At 47.4% G+C, this 18,906-nt stretch overlaps 5 protein-coding genes across 5 annotated transcripts; 3 read left to right on the top strand and 2 right to left on the bottom strand.

Annotated features, from left to right (window-relative positions):
- Nucleotides 1-569: 569 nt before the first annotated feature.
- Nucleotides 570-2,919, top strand: GGS25DRAFT_408376 (FAD-binding domain-containing protein). The gene is made up of 6 exons (XM_049258477.1): nt 570-980; nt 1,145-1,588; nt 1,652-1,724; nt 1,786-2,094; nt 2,203-2,500; nt 2,595-2,919. Exons 1-6 carry the CDS (start codon nt 763-765, stop codon nt 2,792-2,794), a joined length of 1,542 nt encoding a protein of 513 aa, XP_049113773.1. The 5' UTR covers nt 570-762; the 3' UTR covers nt 2,795-2,919.
- A 125-nt stretch (nt 2,920-3,044) lies between these two features.
- GGS25DRAFT_524483 (uncharacterized protein) lies at nt 3,045-4,271 on the bottom strand (the record flags this gene model as incomplete). Its single annotated transcript, XM_049264615.1, has 4 exons — nt 3,045-3,384; nt 3,487-3,848; nt 3,949-4,050; nt 4,128-4,271. The coding sequence occupies 4 exons, from the start codon at nt 4,269-4,271 to the stop codon at nt 3,045-3,047; spliced, it is 948 nt and encodes a 315-aa protein (XP_049113772.1).
- A 1,622-nt stretch (nt 4,272-5,893) lies between these two features.
- Nucleotides 5,894-7,193, top strand: GGS25DRAFT_524482 (glycoside hydrolase family 105 protein; the record flags this gene model as incomplete). The annotated part of the gene is made up of 2 exons (XM_049264614.1): nt 5,894-7,033; nt 7,098-7,193. The coding sequence occupies 2 exons, from the start codon at nt 5,894-5,896 to the stop codon at nt 7,191-7,193; spliced, it is 1,236 nt and encodes a 411-aa protein (XP_049113771.1).
- Nucleotides 7,194-10,493: 3,300 nt separating this feature from the next.
- On the top strand, nt 10,494-12,803 carry GGS25DRAFT_408190 (IMP-specific 5-nucleotidase). Its single transcript, XM_049258476.1, has 4 exons — nt 10,494-10,698; nt 10,791-10,826; nt 11,031-11,189; nt 11,263-12,803. Exons 1-4 carry the CDS (start codon nt 10,674-10,676, stop codon nt 12,366-12,368), a joined length of 1,326 nt encoding a protein of 441 aa, XP_049113770.1. The 5' UTR covers nt 10,494-10,673; the 3' UTR covers nt 12,369-12,803.
- Nucleotides 12,804-13,473: 670 nt separating this feature from the next.
- GGS25DRAFT_408185 (uncharacterized protein) lies at nt 13,474-15,406 on the bottom strand. Its single transcript, XM_049258475.1, has one exon. It carries the CDS (start codon nt 15,308-15,310, stop codon nt 13,553-13,555), a length of 1,758 nt encoding a protein of 585 aa, XP_049113769.1. The 5' UTR covers nt 15,311-15,406; the 3' UTR covers nt 13,474-13,552.
- Nucleotides 15,407-18,906: the final 3,500 nt, after the last annotated feature.

The raw sequence follows: 18,906 nt of genomic DNA, 5'->3' as shown, positions 1-18,906 counted from the left end.
TAGATACCCAGGTACCCATTTGCCATACTTAGCAGCTGAGCAGCTGAATGTATTAATCCTCGCCCTCTTTTCTGATGATCGACAGAACCGAGTTCAAATGCGACTCCACCACCACCAATCCTCGCTACATGTATGGTCGGAATTGGCGGGGTGTTACATCAGAAACTTGGGGATATGAGTTTGCTCACATAATTACCCCTGGCATCATTAGATGACTTGCCGAGATCTTGACGCTTCGTTCTTGGCCATGCGCCGTCCAAGGCATATACTCCGTACCCTGCTCCGTGCAATTGTGACGACGATCGTTATCACGGGCATCTTTTCATTGCGGAAAACTCACTACATCCGAGGCACACCATCGCCGAGCATGGCTACACTGTCGTTCATAGGAGGATGCTAGAGTGCTTCTTCAATATGGTACGTCAACATGTAGGAATTTGTCAGGGCACCCCGGTGCTCATTATCTTCGAAGCGTGAGCTTTGAAGCTGGATTTAGAAGGACAGGGTAACTACAGCAATCACGAGGAGGCCAAGGTGAAGCGAGGATTGCATGCGGAAGCTCCCCCCCCCCCCCCTTTACAACTACTTGTTCATAAATACAAGACTCATGGCTTCTGCAAGTGCTACCAGACTAAATGACCTGTCAGCTCTAAGGTACTAGGCACTTAGATGTTTGATAAAAATTGTACTAGTTACCTATAAGCTTACCTATGTCAACTGCCGCCAAGCTATCCACGAACTTGATAGTACGTTTGTTTCGCGATGCAGAGTCTGCACCGAGCTCTTCTAACTCTGGCCGTTGTGAGCTCTGGCAATGTATTAGCCGAGCCATATAACACGTTTGATGGAGATGGATTCCCTGCCTGCCACGATGTTGCCAGTGTTCACAATGCTACCAGTATTGACGAGATAGTTCAACTTGTGAAAAGCGCCTCTGCTAATGGCACCCCGGTGAGGGCATCAGGAAAAGGCCATATGTGGTAAGTTGAGAACCACATTCGTGAACTCCCCTTTATCAATATACTTTGTATTTGAGAATCTACCCTGTGCGACGCTTGCTCCATGCTCTGCAGTGCTTAGGATTTCTTGTAATCCTTTAGCCGTATCTACACAGAGACCAATTCTGACTGAAAATGTCATGAAGGTACGATACTATGTGTTCAGACAACCCGGAGACCATTATCATCCGTACGGAGTTCGTCAACGAAATCTCAAATTTAGTACTAGAAGAAGGCGCCGAGTCCGGCACAGTTGATATAGAAGCTGGCGTGACATTTCTCCAGCTTGCCGAATATCTCCACAAAAACAATGCTTCCATGGGCTACACACTCGTCAACTGGAATATTACTATGGCTGGTGCAGTAGCGATGGGCGGGCACCGCTCTGCTATCCGGGAGGACTCTATGGTTGCAGCCGGTGTTCTGTCGATAGATATCGTCAATGGGGACGGGGAAATCGTCACGATCGAACGAGACGAGAGCAATGATGACTGGCTTGCTGCTTCAACCTCCTTAGGTCTACTAGGTGTCATTGTTCGCATGAAGTTCAAGATCTATCCCGATTTCAAGGTGTTTGCGAAACAAGAGACGTAAGTGCTCCGGCCTCCTTTCCCCTATATTTTTCATTTTCAGACTGATACAAGCCCGCCTAGTATCGACGAAGATGACATACTCAACGGAGATATTTATGGCATGATTGCGCCTTATGCTACTGCCAATTTCTGGGTATATACCTAGACATATTCCTCGTCGAGGCTAGAGCTAGAATCTAACGTTGAGTACTTAGTGGTGGCCTTACATGAAGAAGTTTCATTGGAGATATTACGACAAAGTTCCGCTCACACTTAGCTCCCAGGAAGGGTACCAGAACACATTCTCTATCACTGACACCGAAGCCTTCATCGCAAAAACGACCCTCGAGAGCGGAAAGTATCTTGCGACTTCCAACATGTTTTTCGAGACCACCGCGTTCGGGTTATGGTCCGCTCCCAACTTCCGCGAGAAGACGACACAAGAGACGATCAGCGAGTGGCCGGTATATGGCTGGAACTACGACGTCCTAATCGGTGGCCTGTACCCCGACCAGAAGCCTGAGGTAAATACTTCCAAAAAGAAACCCAAACCCCCAAACTCCCCCCTACCTAGGTACCTGGATACATTGTCAGTTTTAAAAGGGGGCAATTGCTGATTTTCGTCGTTGTAGTGGGAGTACGGGCTGCACGGCGCCACGCTTGAGCTCGCGTTTCCCATCACTATAGCCAACGACATGCTCAAGCGTGTGCGCCAAGCGTTCGACGAAGAAGCCAAGAAGGGTATTATAATGACGAGCACTTACCGTAGTGGGATCAATATCAAGTTCGGCAAGCCCTACTATGATCTGCTCGGCCAAGTCACCTACAACACGTCTGATGGCGCAGATTGGAGCAAAGGGGCCATCATGTTTGATTTCCCGTCTTTCAAACCTAGTATTGGCGATGGGAAACGTTTCAACGAAGAGTTTTGTGAGAGATTCCCGCTGCGTTGCTCTGCCCATATTCCCACCTTTCCACACAGACTGTAAGACTATAGGGTCAAAGCTAACAGAAATGATGAAAGATCCCCGATTGGCCAAGACTCTTGTCGATGAGTTCCCGTGCCGACCTCATTGGACCAAGAACACGCGTGAGGTATTGGGCAACGCGACCAAGAACATTGACCCCGAACACCTAGCAAGATTTAAGACTGTGCGCGAGAAGTTCGATCCTCAGGGTATTTTCAAGAGTGTCGTCGGCGAGATCTTGGGTCTGTATGACTAAATGGGTTATATAGTCGCTTGGCTCGAGTGATCTTAAGAGGGACTATGCGAAGCGTTTAGCATGTTTATCATCGTGGGCCTTGAAACTTCGTACAGCTCGCGGAAATAAACACACGTAGGTCATACATAGGTAGGTAGGTAACTACTGCAACAGATGCCATTACAGTCCTGACAATCATAACACCCCCTTACACGTTTAAAAAGAGGCGTTTACGATTTTAGATAGACTCCTTTCCTTTTTGTTATAGGTTTCAGCAACTAGTCTTTGGTAATATTCCTTCCTCAGTATCGCTAGCTCCATTACTTTCGCCCCTGTGAACCAGACCCAGCTCGTTGCTAGCACCAAGCTCGCGATAGGGGCCGACAGCATCGCTCGTGCCGTGGCTATTTGGTGTCAGAGTCCTGGCCCATTTGACCGGAATAAGTTTGAGGAGTGGCCGAAGAGCTGCTGCCGATGTTGCGAAGGTAGCCATCCCGAGTTCGATATCGGCCCAGAGAAGTAGATCATGGTGAAGTCCAGCAGCTACCTCGCCTTTAGCTGAGGGTAGCTTGATTATAATAACAAGCTTTACGATGGTAGCAGAACTAGCACTATAATAATGATGAGCATGGACCAGCCACCACTTCTCTCATCTCCAGCTACCCGCACAGCAATAAAGGGGGCCTAGAGCAAGGGAAGAATCTAAGACTCACAAGGCGCCTAATCCTAATAGCAGCATTACGGTAACCTTCAGCCTCGTGCTCATTTTCGTCTTCCGGAGAATGTAGATAGGCAACAGGGCGTAAAAGTAGTCGATGAAGATGTTGCTGATGGTGCGGAAGTAGCCCACTTGCGTGCAGGCCTTACTCCCCGCCCAGTTGCTTGAGCCGCTCTGCGCGCACGGCCAGGAGGCGAACAGAGTCATAACTATGGTCCATATCGTAACGACGACCATTGACCCGATGATAATCCAACGTAGGCGTTTGGTGGAGGCTAGCCGATAGAGAACCAGCGCCACAGCCAGTTTCACCAGACCGGCGCTGATATAAAGCGTTACTTGGTTGGCAAATAGGAACTGAATAATCAAATGCTGTCAACTCTCTGATCACATAATACTTCTAGGAGAAGGAGGAGAGAGTGAGTATTATTGTTAATGAGGGAAATGCTTAACCTACACGCGTGGCTAGAGTTGTGTTGTAGTATGGCTGTTTATCTGGAGCAGCGTAGCCATAGTGAAGTGAGGTGAACCCCATAGCACAGGAGATAACGAAGCCAGCCTGAAAGTTTGAGCGATATCAGTATCATGTCCCTTACAAGGCACATAGACGAGTTCTACTTGAAATGTGGGATTTACATAGGTCAATATGAGGAAGACGTCGTCCCAACCAAAGCCACGCGAGAGCATCTTCGTTCGAACGTAAAGACGAGAAGCTATGGCTATAGTATCAACCACTAGAAAGACCGTCATGGCTGCGATCAAGTCTTCTCGATGACCCATTTTGTCGGACGAATGGCATTGACGAGTGAGCGGTTATGAGGTTAGGTGAAGTAAGCTCTAGCTAGGCGGGTCACTTGGATGGCATAAAACAGTATGAGGCGTGATTCCATCTAAAGAGATGGATGTGGGGGGGGGGGGGGACAACGGTTGGCTTATCAAGGCTCATAGGTAGCAGAATGGGTAACATGAGCATGACGAGCTGAGAGAAGTGGCAAGCAGAGTGTGGTATTACTGGTCCTACTTGGACTCGCCATATTTGGATACAGGCCATCCATAGTTGTAAAACATAGATATATATGAACGAATGGTGTGCCACCCTTCTACAGCGGCATGCATAACAGCCGGGGAGTACCCAGAGGAAAACAAGATATTTTTGGCAATAGTGTCTTGGACCCAGACAGCCTTGTCAGCTTCGTGACCGAACAACCCCCCATATCATGCACTGAGCTTGACATTCAGATGTGCTGGATATATCAAATGTAGGTTACATGCACATCAATGTACGTCTGGTGTCAGCATCGGCGAGTATGGGGTATGCTGTGTGCTGGCTTTGCAGGGAAGCGGAACAGGGCTAGGCGCACATGCGGGAGCTGAATGTGCAGTGTAACTCTTTGCTCTGGGGTTCATATAATTCGTGAGACTACCCCCAGAATCGACTAAGATCGACTCCCGACCTGAAGGATTGTGGCATATAAGAGATGGGCTGAATGCATTCAAAGTTGACTAGTTGTCCGTGGGTTGGCTATCCCCCCTTTCCCCCTATGTACCTAGGTTAGGTAGTTTACCAGATTGGTACACCGAGTTATTATGGTGCCTACTTACATGTAGGTTAGTAGTATTAGATATGTTGTGGCGCACGTGTAGAAATATATAATACTGACTGTATGTGACCAATCTACTTACCGACTACCATGTTTGGCCCTTTACCACCCGTCATTGCCGCCTCCTGCATCTACACCTAAGGTCTAAGCGAGGCTGCAAGCAGCTCCAAGGTCAGAAGTTTGCCAACAGAAAGGGTACTGGTACTGCTATATATGACACTCCCTTACTTTTAGGAGACCTCCATTAACATTGTTATGCTTACATATGTATCTACCAACCATAGAGAAGGACTAAGGGGCGTAAGGTGTCAGCACCAACACGAATTATTAACCAATTAACCAATGAATTAGGTCAGGTACAGTCACTGTCAGTCACTGTCAGTCACTGTCAGTCACTGTCAGTCGTCAAAGCTTCCAAGTCCGATTCTTTCAAGTGCTGCATATGCCAAATCATGCCTCATTTCCCAGCAATCGGGATCGGTAAAAGAGAAGAGCTGCAGAGCAAACAAAGATAATCCAACATCAATGCCTTCCTAAGTAATTTTTCTTTTTTTTCTTCGCTTTTACTTTACTTTTCCTTCCCTTTCCTTTCCCCTCTCATTCCCAATTTCCCACCATACATACACTTGCACATCTACATGCACCTGCACATGTATTCAATTCGGCTGTAGCGGTTTTATAAGGGCTTTGCGGTTGTATAGCTCGGTATAGTTCCACGAGAAAGATTGAATTGAAAAAAGAAAGAAAGGAAAAGAAAAATAGGAAGGTAGAAAAAAAAAAAGAAAAAAAAAGGTGGTCAGCATGCGAGTACCAATTCGATCCTACCTCGCGTCAGCGGCTGCCGCCTTGTCCGTATCCGCTGAGCTGGCGGTAGGAACAGCGGTAGCACAGACCAATTACTCAACATGGATGGCGACGAGCCTCATGTCGCGCAGCCAGGGCATCATGACCGGCAACGGCGGCTCCTCCGAGCTGCTGCAGGCCGGCATCACCCAGCGGGCCCTCTCCGCCCTCGTCGCGCAGTACCCGGATCATACCCTCGCCGCCGGCATCCGGGACTACATCCACCGTAGCGCGTCATCCGTCGTGCCCTTCATCTTAAACGCTACCTACGACGCGCTCTCGTACCCTATGGACCGCCTGCTCACCGGTGACACCCTTCTGTCGCTGTACTCGCCTACTGACAATAACACCACCTCCTTCCGCGTCGCCGCCGACGCGCTGCGCCATAGCATCGACCTCAACCGTCGCAACTACGAGGGCGGCCTTTGGTATTTTGTCTACCCGCAGTGGAGCTATCTCGACGGCATGGTATCGCTCGCGCCCTTCTACACCTTGTACACCGCCGCCACCGAACCGTCGCTCACCACTGAGAATGCAACCGACGCGTTGGACGACATGTTCCATCAGCTCGACTTGCTCTGGAACCGCACGCGCAACGCCACCAGCGGACTGCTAGTGCACGGCTACGACGCGTCCAAGACCGCCGTCTGGGCTGATCCCGACACAGGCGCGAGCCCCCACGTCTGGGACCGCAGCTTGGGATGGTACTTTATGGCCCTAGTGGACACGCTGGAGGTGCTGCCGGAGAAGTCGACGTGCAAGTACCGCGAACGTATCCTTGAGAAGTTCCGGTCCCTCGCCAGCGCGGTGATGCAGGCTGTGGACCCGGCGACCGGTGGCTGGTGGCAGGTCATGGACGCGCCAGGACAGGAGGGGAATTACATCGAATCGAGTGGCAGCGCCATGTTTTCGTACGCGCTGCTGAAGGGCTCGCGGCTAGGGTACTTGCCACCGGCGCAAGTGCCACATGCATCGGATATCGGAAGTCGGGCCCAGGAGTACTTGTCCAACACCTTTGTCGTGCGTGAGGCGAACGGAACGGTAGGATATAACGGGACTGTGGCCGTGTGCAGTCTCAACTCCACCGCAACCTACGACGTGAGTTAAACCCCATCACATATCTCCTACTCTAAAACGACGAAAGACTGACCACTTATACTAGTACTACGTCCATCAACCTATACTGTACAATAGCGTGCTAGGCTCTGCCGCCTACATACTCGCGTCCCTTGAGGCAGAGCGTCTCGGAAAGGCGTGAAATAGCTGATGCTACTGTGTATAGTGTATATGTTGCACCTTGCGCTGAATTAGACTAATGGCAGAAGGAGCTCGCTAGGGTTATTCTAACATCTTAATAGGCTAATGCCGAAGCTATGCATGAGTTAATAGTTGGTGTCTTGGTAGCCTTCCCTCAACCTTTTCACCTAATCGCCAACCCCCAGCAGTCAATGTGCTGTTGTATATAATTACCCCATGCATTGAAAATGAGTTGCTTTCTTCCATTAAGAATCTGTATAAAGTTTTCTATTCTTTTCTTCTTTTTCTTCTTTTTTCCAGGTAGTTATCTTCAACGTGCTTAATCTCGCGGCTTGAGGGAGGGAGGAGTAACCCCCTTCAACAAGTGGTAAGGCAATATGGCCATCTTATGGTGAGACTCAGCTTGAAGGATCTTATGAACGATGAACGATGTCTAGTGACCAGCATCAGAACTACCAACAAGTAAAACATCCATAGCCGATGGTACCATGAGTACGGGACCGGTACCAAGGGCTCCCCAGGTTCAAGTGCCAATGTGACCAGAAGTTTCGAGAGAACATGACACCAAGTATCTAATTAATATATGTAATGAATACTAAATTCGGTCTGCATAGACAGGGTGCTAAATCCGTGTCCTTCGATATCGAGCTATTGGCGATTCACCGATCTCCATCCTATGTCCTTTGATGAAAGCTATAGACCACCCCCTCTTAGCAGCGTATCAACGAAATCGCCAACATCGAGTATCCTCTAATCAGAGTATTGATCGTTCTTAGTACGCTCTGTGAAAAGTCATGAGTGACAGAATCCTCAAGGCTCGACCCTGAAAATCCTAGGTCGCCACTCAACATATAACTGTGAATCAATGAATTAAGGGTCATGTGAAGAACATCCGACGCACAAGATTTCGAACAACTTCCCCTACTCCGCGTAGGACATGGAAAGAAGGATGTCCACGATGCCAAGTCCAAATGGTAAGATGCGGTCTTAGCCGTGCCCCTATCTTATGGCTTTGCAGGATGGATCATGCAAGCCTTCGTTTCGAGCCTTGTCTTCATTTAACATAAATTTGCCATGTCTAAGATTGTAACTCGAATTGGTCATTTTAGGACCGTCGAGATGAACTTATATGAAGTTCTATGTCATTGGATATTGTCCTGTAATCCAGGCTAAAGAGGCTGAATAGCCTCGTTAGAATTTGTGGAACTATTCGATAGTGGACTCACAAAACGCCTACCAATCGCGGCTCGCCTGATCCCAGCCAGTCAATCTAACATGGCACACTCATCCTGAGGTTTAACTTTCTGTGCGGTAATTTTCGCTTTTCGCCCGTCAATAATATGTATGCCATGACATCCAGGAGTCTAGAACTTGTGATATAGGGAAAGAAAGGCCGCCGTCGCTATTCTGAATTGTGAATCCCGATCCTCCTGTCTAAGCACACGTCCTCGGAAGGACCTTGAAAAGGAAGGTGTCTTCCCTTCATGAGGCTCGTATCTTCGCCGAAAAGCTTGCACCCATCAAGTTTGATTCTTTGGGTTTTGCCGTAGATAATATCATGAAGTTAGGGGTGGTGTTCGGCCTATGCTGGCTCCTGAATTGTCAGACCGCTGACAACTACTGGCAATATAGACGGTAAACGGTACAAACATGTTGGTCGAACTGAAGAAAACCTTATAATATGGCTATACTTGGTGCTGCATAGTCTGGCAGATGTCCCCGTCTTCGTCTTCGTCTTCATCGCTCGTTAGAGGCCTGGAGGGACACCGAGGGCTTTGTGATACCGGAAATCTCTCCATGCAACTAACGTTAATTGTTAGGTCTCAGGTATGTTGCATTGATGATAGGACTCCGGCCTAGATTTAATCTAAAAGTAAGGTTATTCCAAGAATAGCATCCTAGGACCTATCCTGACAATGTTGGGCTCTTCTGCTGATCCCCGAAGCTCCAACTCGGGGACCGTATCCTCCTCGCCTCTGCAGACGGGTGTGCCACGAGGATACGACACTCCTGGGAAAAGGTAGCTTGCCTGGAGTAGAACTGCTTGAACGGGTGATGGTCGTAAGGCACCACATTAGGTATGTAGGCTTGTTGCTAATTAAAGCGCAGGATCCAAGATAGCACCGAGAAAAGGCAGCGTGTATAAAATGGCCCTTCCCGTCCGTAATCTAAGTCGACTATATTTTCTAGTTTCAGATCAGTATATCTTCTTCGCAAGCAAGTGTAAACAAAGGATTGAATACCTACTTATCGACACCATCACTTTGATTGAGCATCAGTAAGTTGATCTTCACCACCAAGACTACTGGGTTATATAAGACTGGCTAACAAGAAATAGAACATCACCAAAATGAAGGTCCTCTTCATCGGATTGATTACGGCACTAGCCAGGTAAGGAGACTATTATGAGATGACGCTGAAGCTTGATATCAAGAGGAAGGGAACTAAGAATGAGATAGCGCTGTCCATGCCGCAGTCATCGACCCGGACGTCACAGAGACCCATCGTCCACCTCACTACCCAACGAAGACGATTGAAAGCACGTCCAGTTCGACTACGTTCATCATCAGTGTCACCACGCTTCCGGGCCACCCCCCGACTCCCCTTCCATGCCCGACGGTGACGCACACAACTCGGCCTGCCGACTGCAGCCCGATGTTGTGCCCGGTACCTGGTTGTACGTTGGAACAAAACCTAATCATTCCGTGCGGGTGTGCGGGTGTGAAGACAGCTCTGTTCGTAGATGGCTGTCAGACAGCTTGCCCGACAGACTGCCTGACCAGACTTCAAACGTTCACGGCACTTTGCGCAACCCAAACTGCGTCTGCATCTGCGTCTGCGACTCCGATTCCAATTTCAGGCTGATACGAGGGAAGAGGTTAGGTATTGATGGGCTGCGGTTAGGTACCTAGGTTAGCTACTTAACCTTAGATACATGTATGTAGGTGGAGCAACATTTCTCTTCATATTATTATCGTGGGAAAGAAGATAAGGAATAAGGACCAAGGAGCAAAAAAAACAAAAAGAAGATAATTCAATGTTAGATATCAAAAAGATGAGAGTTATTGATGTTAGTAACGCTGTTTTATTTGTAGAATTGGCCTATCTAAGGTACCTAAAGGCTTAACATTGAAGCTAGTAGGGGTTTAAACCTTGGAAGTTGAATGTGGATCACTGCATGATGTGTGCCCAGTGGTGTGCCCAGGGGTGTGCCCAGTGGCTTTTCCCAACCTCCGATGACTCTAGCGACTGAGTTAAGTTTAGTTACTACTACTTACCTACATATCTACATATCTACAATACCTACAATACCCCTTAACTCAGACCGTATGTATTCTTCTACTTCGTCCCTTCTCATCTTCCTTTACACTTTTGACTCTTCAAACTAAATCTCCATAATAAGATAAGTCTTTATTTTATCATATTTATTATATTTGTTATATTTATTTTAATTCAATCGATCGTTACGAATTTGGACAAAATGACATCAAGATATAGAGTGGAATGTGAGTTTCTATGGACTATCTCCTCCAAGCGATCCAAGTGATCTACCACCATCATTTCTGTTACTAACACGGCCGCTTTCTGCTTATAATAGATGCACTGAAGACGCACAGGAGAGACCAATTTATAGGTATTATCTCAACACCATGGCTCTTACCTGAATCCTCCTACAATTAGAACTCCATTACTCTCCCCCGGGTTAGCAATTGGGCTTCTACGGTGGATGCCGGATATCCCCATGACTCGAGTGCGCCGAACGGGGAACACCCACGTGAATCGCCTTTCAATATCGTTTTTAATACACTTTTTAATAGCTAACTTTTGACCACCATAGAATGGATCAAAGGACTCCTCGCCGTTCCCTTCGTCCTGTATTCCCAACCAACAGGAATATTCGAAGCAAATGGGTTCAATGTCACGCAAATGTCTGAAGAGGCCCATAGGCGATATGCCGAGATTATGAGGGACATCGAAGTAATGATCGATGATAACAGTACGTCCCCTTTCCCTGCCCCCAAGCCAACCTCGCGACAGTCCATTGACGTATGTCTGCCTCACTTGTACAGTAAACCATCAATCAGATGCGATCCGGGTCCCATCTAAGCTCAAGCTGCTGGTCCCAACCATAGGCACTTTCTTCACGAGACTGCCGCTTGAGGCCGCCTTCAAGTTCCAGGACCGAAAGCGCTACATCTCGTCCCGGCGATTCGTTTCGCCGTCCTTCAACGATGTGCGTCTCATACTAAACACTGCACAGCTCATGGCTGTGACCACTCACGGTACACTCCAACTCGCTACCTTTGATGGAGATGTGACGCTTTATGACGATGGCGAGAGCTTGGAGCCTAACAGCCCAGTTATTCCGCGCATGATTGACCTCATGCGCAAGAACGTCAAGATCGGTATTGTCACCGCCGCTGGTTATACCACGGCTGATCGCTACTACGCCCGCTTGCACGGGCTCTTGGACATGATCGCGACGACAACAGCTTTGACACCACAGCAAAGGCAGAACATCGTGATTATGGGCGGTGAGGCCAACTACCTATTTGAGTTTAACCCCACTTCGCCTCACCTGCTGTCTTCTGTACCCCGCGAGCGGTGGCTGACGGCCGAGATGAACACCTGGTCCGAGGCAGGCATCGAGGCATTACTGGACGTCGCTGAGGCTGCGCTGCGCGATTGCATCAAAAGCCTAAACCTACCAGCGACACTGATGCGCAAGGACCGGGCAGTCGGCATCATCCCTATTGACCCTAACCTACGGATCCCACGGGAGTCGCTGGAGGAGACGGTGCTCGTGGTGCAAAAGACGCTGGAGCTGAGCGTGGGCGGCCGCGACTTCGACAATAAGGTTGTGCCCTTTTGCGCATTTAATGGAGGGCGGGACGTGTTTGTGGACATCGGCGATAAGAGCTGGGGCGTATCGGTATGCCAGAAATGGTTTGGCGGCGGTGGCGGCAGCAGCAACGGTAACAATATCGGTCAGGACAACAACATCTGCAGCATCAAGCCGGAGCAGACCCTGCACGTTGGCGACCAGTTTCTAAGCGCCGGAAGCAACGACTTCAAAGCCCGCAGCGTCTCTACTACTGCATGGATTGCGAGCCCCGCCGAGACCGTGGAGCTCCTGGACGAGCTGGCTGGTTTCATGGGCAAGAAATTGAGTTAAATCGGGCGACTTTGGAGCGGTATCGCATAATATAACGGTGTATGAGGCGGTGGGATTAGTAAATTGTGAGGATTCTAAAGGCAAAACATCTATCCCGGCTTAGTTTGGAAGGCATCAAGAGTTCGGCGTTTAGGACTAAAATAACCCATATGGAGGACCATGAGCATCAGAATAACGAAAGCCCCCAACCCATGCATAGGTAGTTCTTTAATATTTATGATGGGCAACGTGTTTCATTCTGCATATCCACTAGATTGACATTGACATAACGAAAGCTCAATGGTAATAGATATTCGAGGAGATGGCCTGTACGCTGGCATGCTCTGAGAGGATGTCTAGCTCAACTAGCCGTTATTGTATGGCTATGAGGTCAAGGTCGACATCATTGTCTACACTGTCATTGGCTTACAACACATGGGGATGAGTGGTGGCCTCGTCAACCTAAGGCGATCCATGTTTCAGTATCTGATAGTCACTATAAGCCGGTCTTAAGGGGGAATGCTGATATCCATATAAAGAAGTATATATATATATACACTGAATCAATAGACTAGTTGCCTAGCCTCGAATATTATAACCGAATTACGCTCATCCATAACCCATATGCTCTTTAAAGCAGACCACTGTTTTTTTCATGCCTCGCTCTCGCTGAAGATCGGTCGACGACCCTGATACAGCCATCTATGAAGAATGTATAACCCAAGGCCCTGTGTGCATTGTAATTATTTTTTGCCTTCTCCGTCCGAAATGCCGATCGAGCCGTCCACCGTTTCTATATGCTTCTTAAAGCCAAGAAACTCGTCAATGCAAAAGTTGTAAATATCATAATACCGCTACCCCTTAAACCTAATAGGAATAATCCCACCTAGCATGCGCCCTTTCAATGCCGATTTCGTCGCCCTTCAAAGTCCAACACCAGAAGCTAAGCCAACCCATAATCCCGGATGCATAGAGGGAAGAAAGAAAAAGACATCAGTGGGTATTGGGGTATTCAAATTGATGCAAAGGAAATATTTGTGGGGTTGAATCATGCTTAGAATTCGACAAACAACCTCCTCCACCTACCATATGGAAAAGTATGGTAGGAAGGAACAAACGGAAGAGGGAATGATGCTCAGCCCGGAGAATCGTGAGCAAGAGAAGGTGTATACCAAGGAGAACCATGGCTCAAGAGCATTAAGTGCCTATGACAGCTTTCTAAGCTTTCCGAAGGGCGCACCGAAGTTTTGGGAGTCTTTCAACTTAAGAGGGATATCCTCCTCATCCTCCCCAGATGATTCATCACGCGTATCGTGTGCTCCATCACCGCCCGCCTTAACTGTTGACTTTTCTCCAACGGTCCGTGGCTCATCAAAAGGATCGTTTTTCAAAACAGTGGGGGTCGGATCAGTGGACATGGCGTGCTCAAGCTTAGTCGATAAAGCGGCAAGGAATGGCTCATCGGCTGCCGGAAGGTTCCTCAGATGCAGTGGCCCTTTCAACACACGCTCTGGCTCATGGGTGATTGGGTCGAAAGGCACCGGAATGCCACTTGAGTATGGTCGGGGCTCAATAGTTTCCAGTCCGGGTAGAAACCCCGAATTCTCGGGGGCTATGTGAGCAGCGAAACTTGTCCCTTCAGGCTGTGAGTGCTGCCCTAGGACTGTATTTTGAGCATTTTCTTCTATCTGGTGCTTTGGAGTTGCTGCACCGGAACTATTGACTGTATTGGTTGCGTCAGTAGGATCGACAGTATGGAGCCGAGACAGAGACATGGAGTGATTTGGGGTGTGTCCGGCATGCATCGTAAGTCTGTCGGACTCAGGAGCCTGGAGGGCCTCTTTTGTCAACTCTGTTGGTGCGATACGTGGACGAGATGAATCATTCTTTGCCATGGGTGGAGCGGGCCTTTTTGTTCCAGTAGATGGTGAAAGTAGCACTCCATCGGTGAATGTTGATTTTTGGACAGCATCCGGCCTGACACGAATTCCTTCCAGTTCAGGCATGACTTCCTGGATATCTATTGATGGCACTCTATCCTGTTGCGCCTTAGGGGAGATCATCCCCGGTGATGTGCCCTGCATACGCGGATCCAGCGGTATGAAAGGCTTTGATTCTGGCATTGTGGTTCCAAGCATCGAACTGGGTAGAGTGTTTGTTGACGAGTCCTCTGATGGGCTTTGAATCTTACTAGGTGGCTGCATGCGAGCCCTGGGACTACCGGGACCACCTCCTCTTATGCTGCCCACACCAAATTCATCTGCGCCATCAAAGGACTTACCAGCGTTCTTAAGCATGATGGCCAGGTCATTCCTCTGCTTTTCGGCCAACTCTGCCCTCATCTTCCATTCAGACAGGTCTTTCTCCAGCCTTGTCCTCTCTTCAATCCATATCATACGTTCCTCATCCATTATCGCGCGTTCTTCTTGGTAAACTTCCTCGGCTCGCGCACGGTTGGCCTCGAGATGAGCACGCTCAGCGTGCCAGCTTTCCAGAAGTCTTCGATTCTGCTCCTCCCTACGATGGAGCAGGGCCAGTGCAGCCTGGTTGTTCATGTTCATGTTGTCGGGTGGGGATGTCATGCCGTGATTGCTGGCTGATTCCACGGATGGAGATGCAGCACGAGACTTCGATCGGCACACCGTGGGGGACAAGCTTGACGGGTTCTGCTCACAGACGCTTTGGGGGTTCAGGTGTGATGAACGATATTGCGATCGAGATCGTGGAGGTATAGGGTACGAAGGTGAATGTGAATAATTGTTGTAAGGCGATAGATTTGTAACATGTGACTCGTCCAGGTATGACAGATTGTCTATAGCATGCGGTAGGGATAATGGAGATATAACGGATGTGGAAGAGTGGCCGTTAAGATGAGAAGTGAAGGACATGGAGCGTTCGCTCGCATCCATCACGGCCCCCGATGATAGGAAGGAATCAGACGGCAACCTCGTCATGGCGAGCATGATTAAGGAAGCAACGAACGAGTCGTTGTAAGAAGAGAGGGGAAAATGAATAAATTTGTTGCTGCAGATAGGTTGCGCGTCGCAAGAGCTAACTTGATGATCACGAATATCAGGAGAGCTGAGATTCTAGGTTTCCCTAAGTTCACGATAGACTCTCCCAAAATCCAAGAATAAATCGTCCAAGTAATTGCGATGTTGCAAGTGAATCAGTATCAAGCCTTCCATTCATCAACAACTGACGGTAGCCTACCCGGCAAGGACAGGCACGAATTCAACTGTATCGACCCAACTGAGGTAGGGAAGTATCGTCCAACCAATGAACCCTTGAAGTGCGACCACCTGACGAGCTTCGAGCTTCTTTCTCCTGTATGTATAATAACGATGACACTGCCGCCTGCAACAGCCCAAGTAGAGAAGGAGCTTTAAATTCGTAAGTAGTTTCGAGTCGAGTTAGTGAAGTCGTGATAGATCGTAACAAATTGTGATAGGCCGCTCGCTGTATGCGGTACCCGACGTTTCGCAGATTGGCATATACAAGTTGTATAATCGATAGATACCGAGGTTAATCCAGTCTACGTGTGCAACAAGGTCCTAAATTGCGTTCTCGGGTTGTGGCCGGCCTCTACCACCTCCGCCTCACAAGATAATCCTGTGTGTGGGTTGGTATTTGGTGCGAATAGTTTTGTCCTTAGCTTGGCTAGGTCGTCGAATTTGTTCACATGGCAATCGCTTCTTTTCTTTGTTTCTTTTTCTTTTTCTTTTGCTTCTTCTCTTCTTTTTTTTCTTCGTTTCCTCGTTTCTTCGTTTCTCTTTCCAATTTTGTTCGTTTTCTTCCTTATATTTACGTAGACAATAGCTGTTGGGTGGGTTTTGTGGGAAGAAAGTGTATTGTTAGAATATTGAAGGGTAAAAGGTGAAAGGGGACAGGGCGCAAAGACTCAAAAAGGACCGGACAACTTTGAACCTAAAGTTCCCGGGTAGGTTAAGCTTGGTCAGGTACCTACATACGTAAGGCAGGTTCGATGATGGATGGATTTGGCGATGAATCAATTTAATGCGGGTCAGACAGGGGCTCCAGCGAATTTGGAGCATTCAAATTTCATGGATGATACGGCGTAGTAGAACTAATGCTTTCAATGTTCCTTTCCAGATGTTCATTCTAATCTATGTATGAAATTATGAACACTCACAGGTAGTACAAACTTAAATACGTACATGTACCTGCTTTGGTGGATTTTTAAACCCTTTTTTTAGCCTCTCATAAAGTATTTTCTATACACATGTACCCTAGAAAGGTACATACTAGAACGTCAGATATAATTAAAAGTGATCACATACATGTATGTACATAGTAGTACCTACCCTAAGTATACTCGTATACATAACAATTAATAAGTCACATGGGAAACGTTAAAGGCTTGAAGCATCAAGAAGCAGCCGGCCTGTCGGAGCGGATCTGCCTGGCTTTGCGCCAGTGGGCAAAGTGGAACAGCGGGGCATCCTTCCACGTCTGCCACGTCCATGATTCTCTCTCCACAAAATCCACAAATCCACAAATCCACATTCATAGTAGTAGTACTCTGTGAATCTCTATCACTCTCTGTATTACATGTACCTACCCTACATAGACCTACATAGTACATAGAACCCTAGGGCCTAGGTATGTAATTAACTATACATGTATCTCTAATTTCAAAATCCAATATTTTGTGATCCCATCCAGACAAAAGCCAGATCCATTTTCCCCAGGCAATTTCCAATCTGATATCTCTCAATTATAGATATAAGTACATAAGATACATACATGTATATCGCTAGATTCGCTACATGTCATTTATGCAGGCAACATTAAACCTTGTAGGTAATCCAGTTATTTATGTACAAAACCTACATTTACATATATGTAATTCGCTTTCAGAGTAACTACATACATATCTCTTCAATGTTCCTGTGTAGTTGATACTAGTTGTCAAGCAGCACGGCGTCTGGTGTATGTGCTCACACTCACACTCATGCTCATGCTCATGCTCACTCATATTATGCAGTACATATGTATCTACCTAGTAGGATTCTACTGCGTAGTAAGTATCTAATAAGTATACCACAGATGCGGGAATTTGTTATCCGCAGCATGTTGACGATGTTTGATACATAGTTAACTAGGTTACATACATGTAGTACCCAGATAAATGTACCCTCCTTCATGCAAATCTTGCGTCGCATTTTAATATTTTTTTACCGGTTGCTTTTACATTCTACCTAAAGTACTACTACCTCCTCCCACCTATTAGATCCATATATCATGGCCGTTCAGCTAGCCAAGTCAAGGTCTGATTACTGCTATGTAATTGCTAATTGTGAGATACAGACCTGTGTATATATGCCGCTGGTCTCACTCCACCCAATCGTGCTTTGCCAACGCGGCCAACTGTTCGATATACCAATGAACAACCTCCTTCAATATCGGGGATAGTCCGCAGGAGCTTCTAATGCATATGTACAAGTACCTAGGTACTATACTATGTACGTTCAATGTACGTTCAATGTTGTAGAAACATTGAACACCCAAGATGCAAAACGATCCCGCTCCACCAATCACAGACCCCCTAACAAAGATTTATCACGCATAGAATAACTGACATGCGTTCAGCTTCTTACCCTCTTTGGCCCCCACATACCTCGCATACTTCCTCTTATGGTTCATCTTCAGGGTCCCTTTTTTTTCTTTTTTTTTTTACTTTGCCGAACCATCCTCCTCTGTTTGATTTGCTCTCATACAATTAGTACTAGGTATCTAGTCACCTACCTACATACTAATGATCACAACCTACATAAAGTGATACCTTCCCCTATTTAGACTATTCATGGCAATTTCATGCTAAGATCCGGCTTGATTGTTCATGTTGTCCGGAGGCGTTTGCTACTAACCTAATCTGATTACCCATTAATTTATTTCTCAGGAACCATGTCTAAAGGGTCCTAAAGGGTCCTACAAGAACCCCTGGTGGTACACAGTCCTCAATACTACATACCCTTCCTGCCAGGAAACCCCCTCTCATTCCCCCGCGATATGTCTCTTGACATGCACAGGGGTGATTCATTGGGTCAATTGGGCTTGGGAATCTTTCTTCTATGAGCTTCTACTCTGCTTCGTACAATACATACCATGGCGTCTCTGGGGAGTCGTGACACATTGTTTTTACCTCATTTTGCTCTACTTTTCACCAAGCCCCCCCCCCCCCCCACTCGTCAAACGACCATGTGAGTGTTGATTTACGGGGTTCGCAATCAAGGCACGGCAAAACTCCAGGGATCACATTAACTCCACTGAAGAAGCCAATGAAGGAATGAGTACTATTATGCACTGATTGTCGTATAACCCTAAAAGGCATCACAAAAGGGACACACCAGGAAATAAATACTTGAAATGACCCTCCATAGTATGTTGTAATATAGAATATGTATATAGGTTATTCCTTTTCAAAGATGTTAGATTAGATTCAACGTTAGTCATCCATATTTTCATGCTACTTACTTACCTTTCCTAGCCATAGGGCTGAAGTTAGGCCCTGATTATCCATCCTCTTCTCCAAACA

The sequence above is a fragment of the Hypoxylon fragiforme genome, assembly GCF_022984875.1.
Source record: "Hypoxylon fragiforme strain CBS 206.31 chromosome Unknown GGS25scaffold_8, whole genome shotgun sequence".
Taxonomy (NCBI): Eukaryota; Fungi; Ascomycota; class Sordariomycetes; order Xylariales; family Hypoxylaceae; genus Hypoxylon; species Hypoxylon fragiforme.
This window is presented reverse-complemented; position numbering and strand designations above follow the sequence as displayed.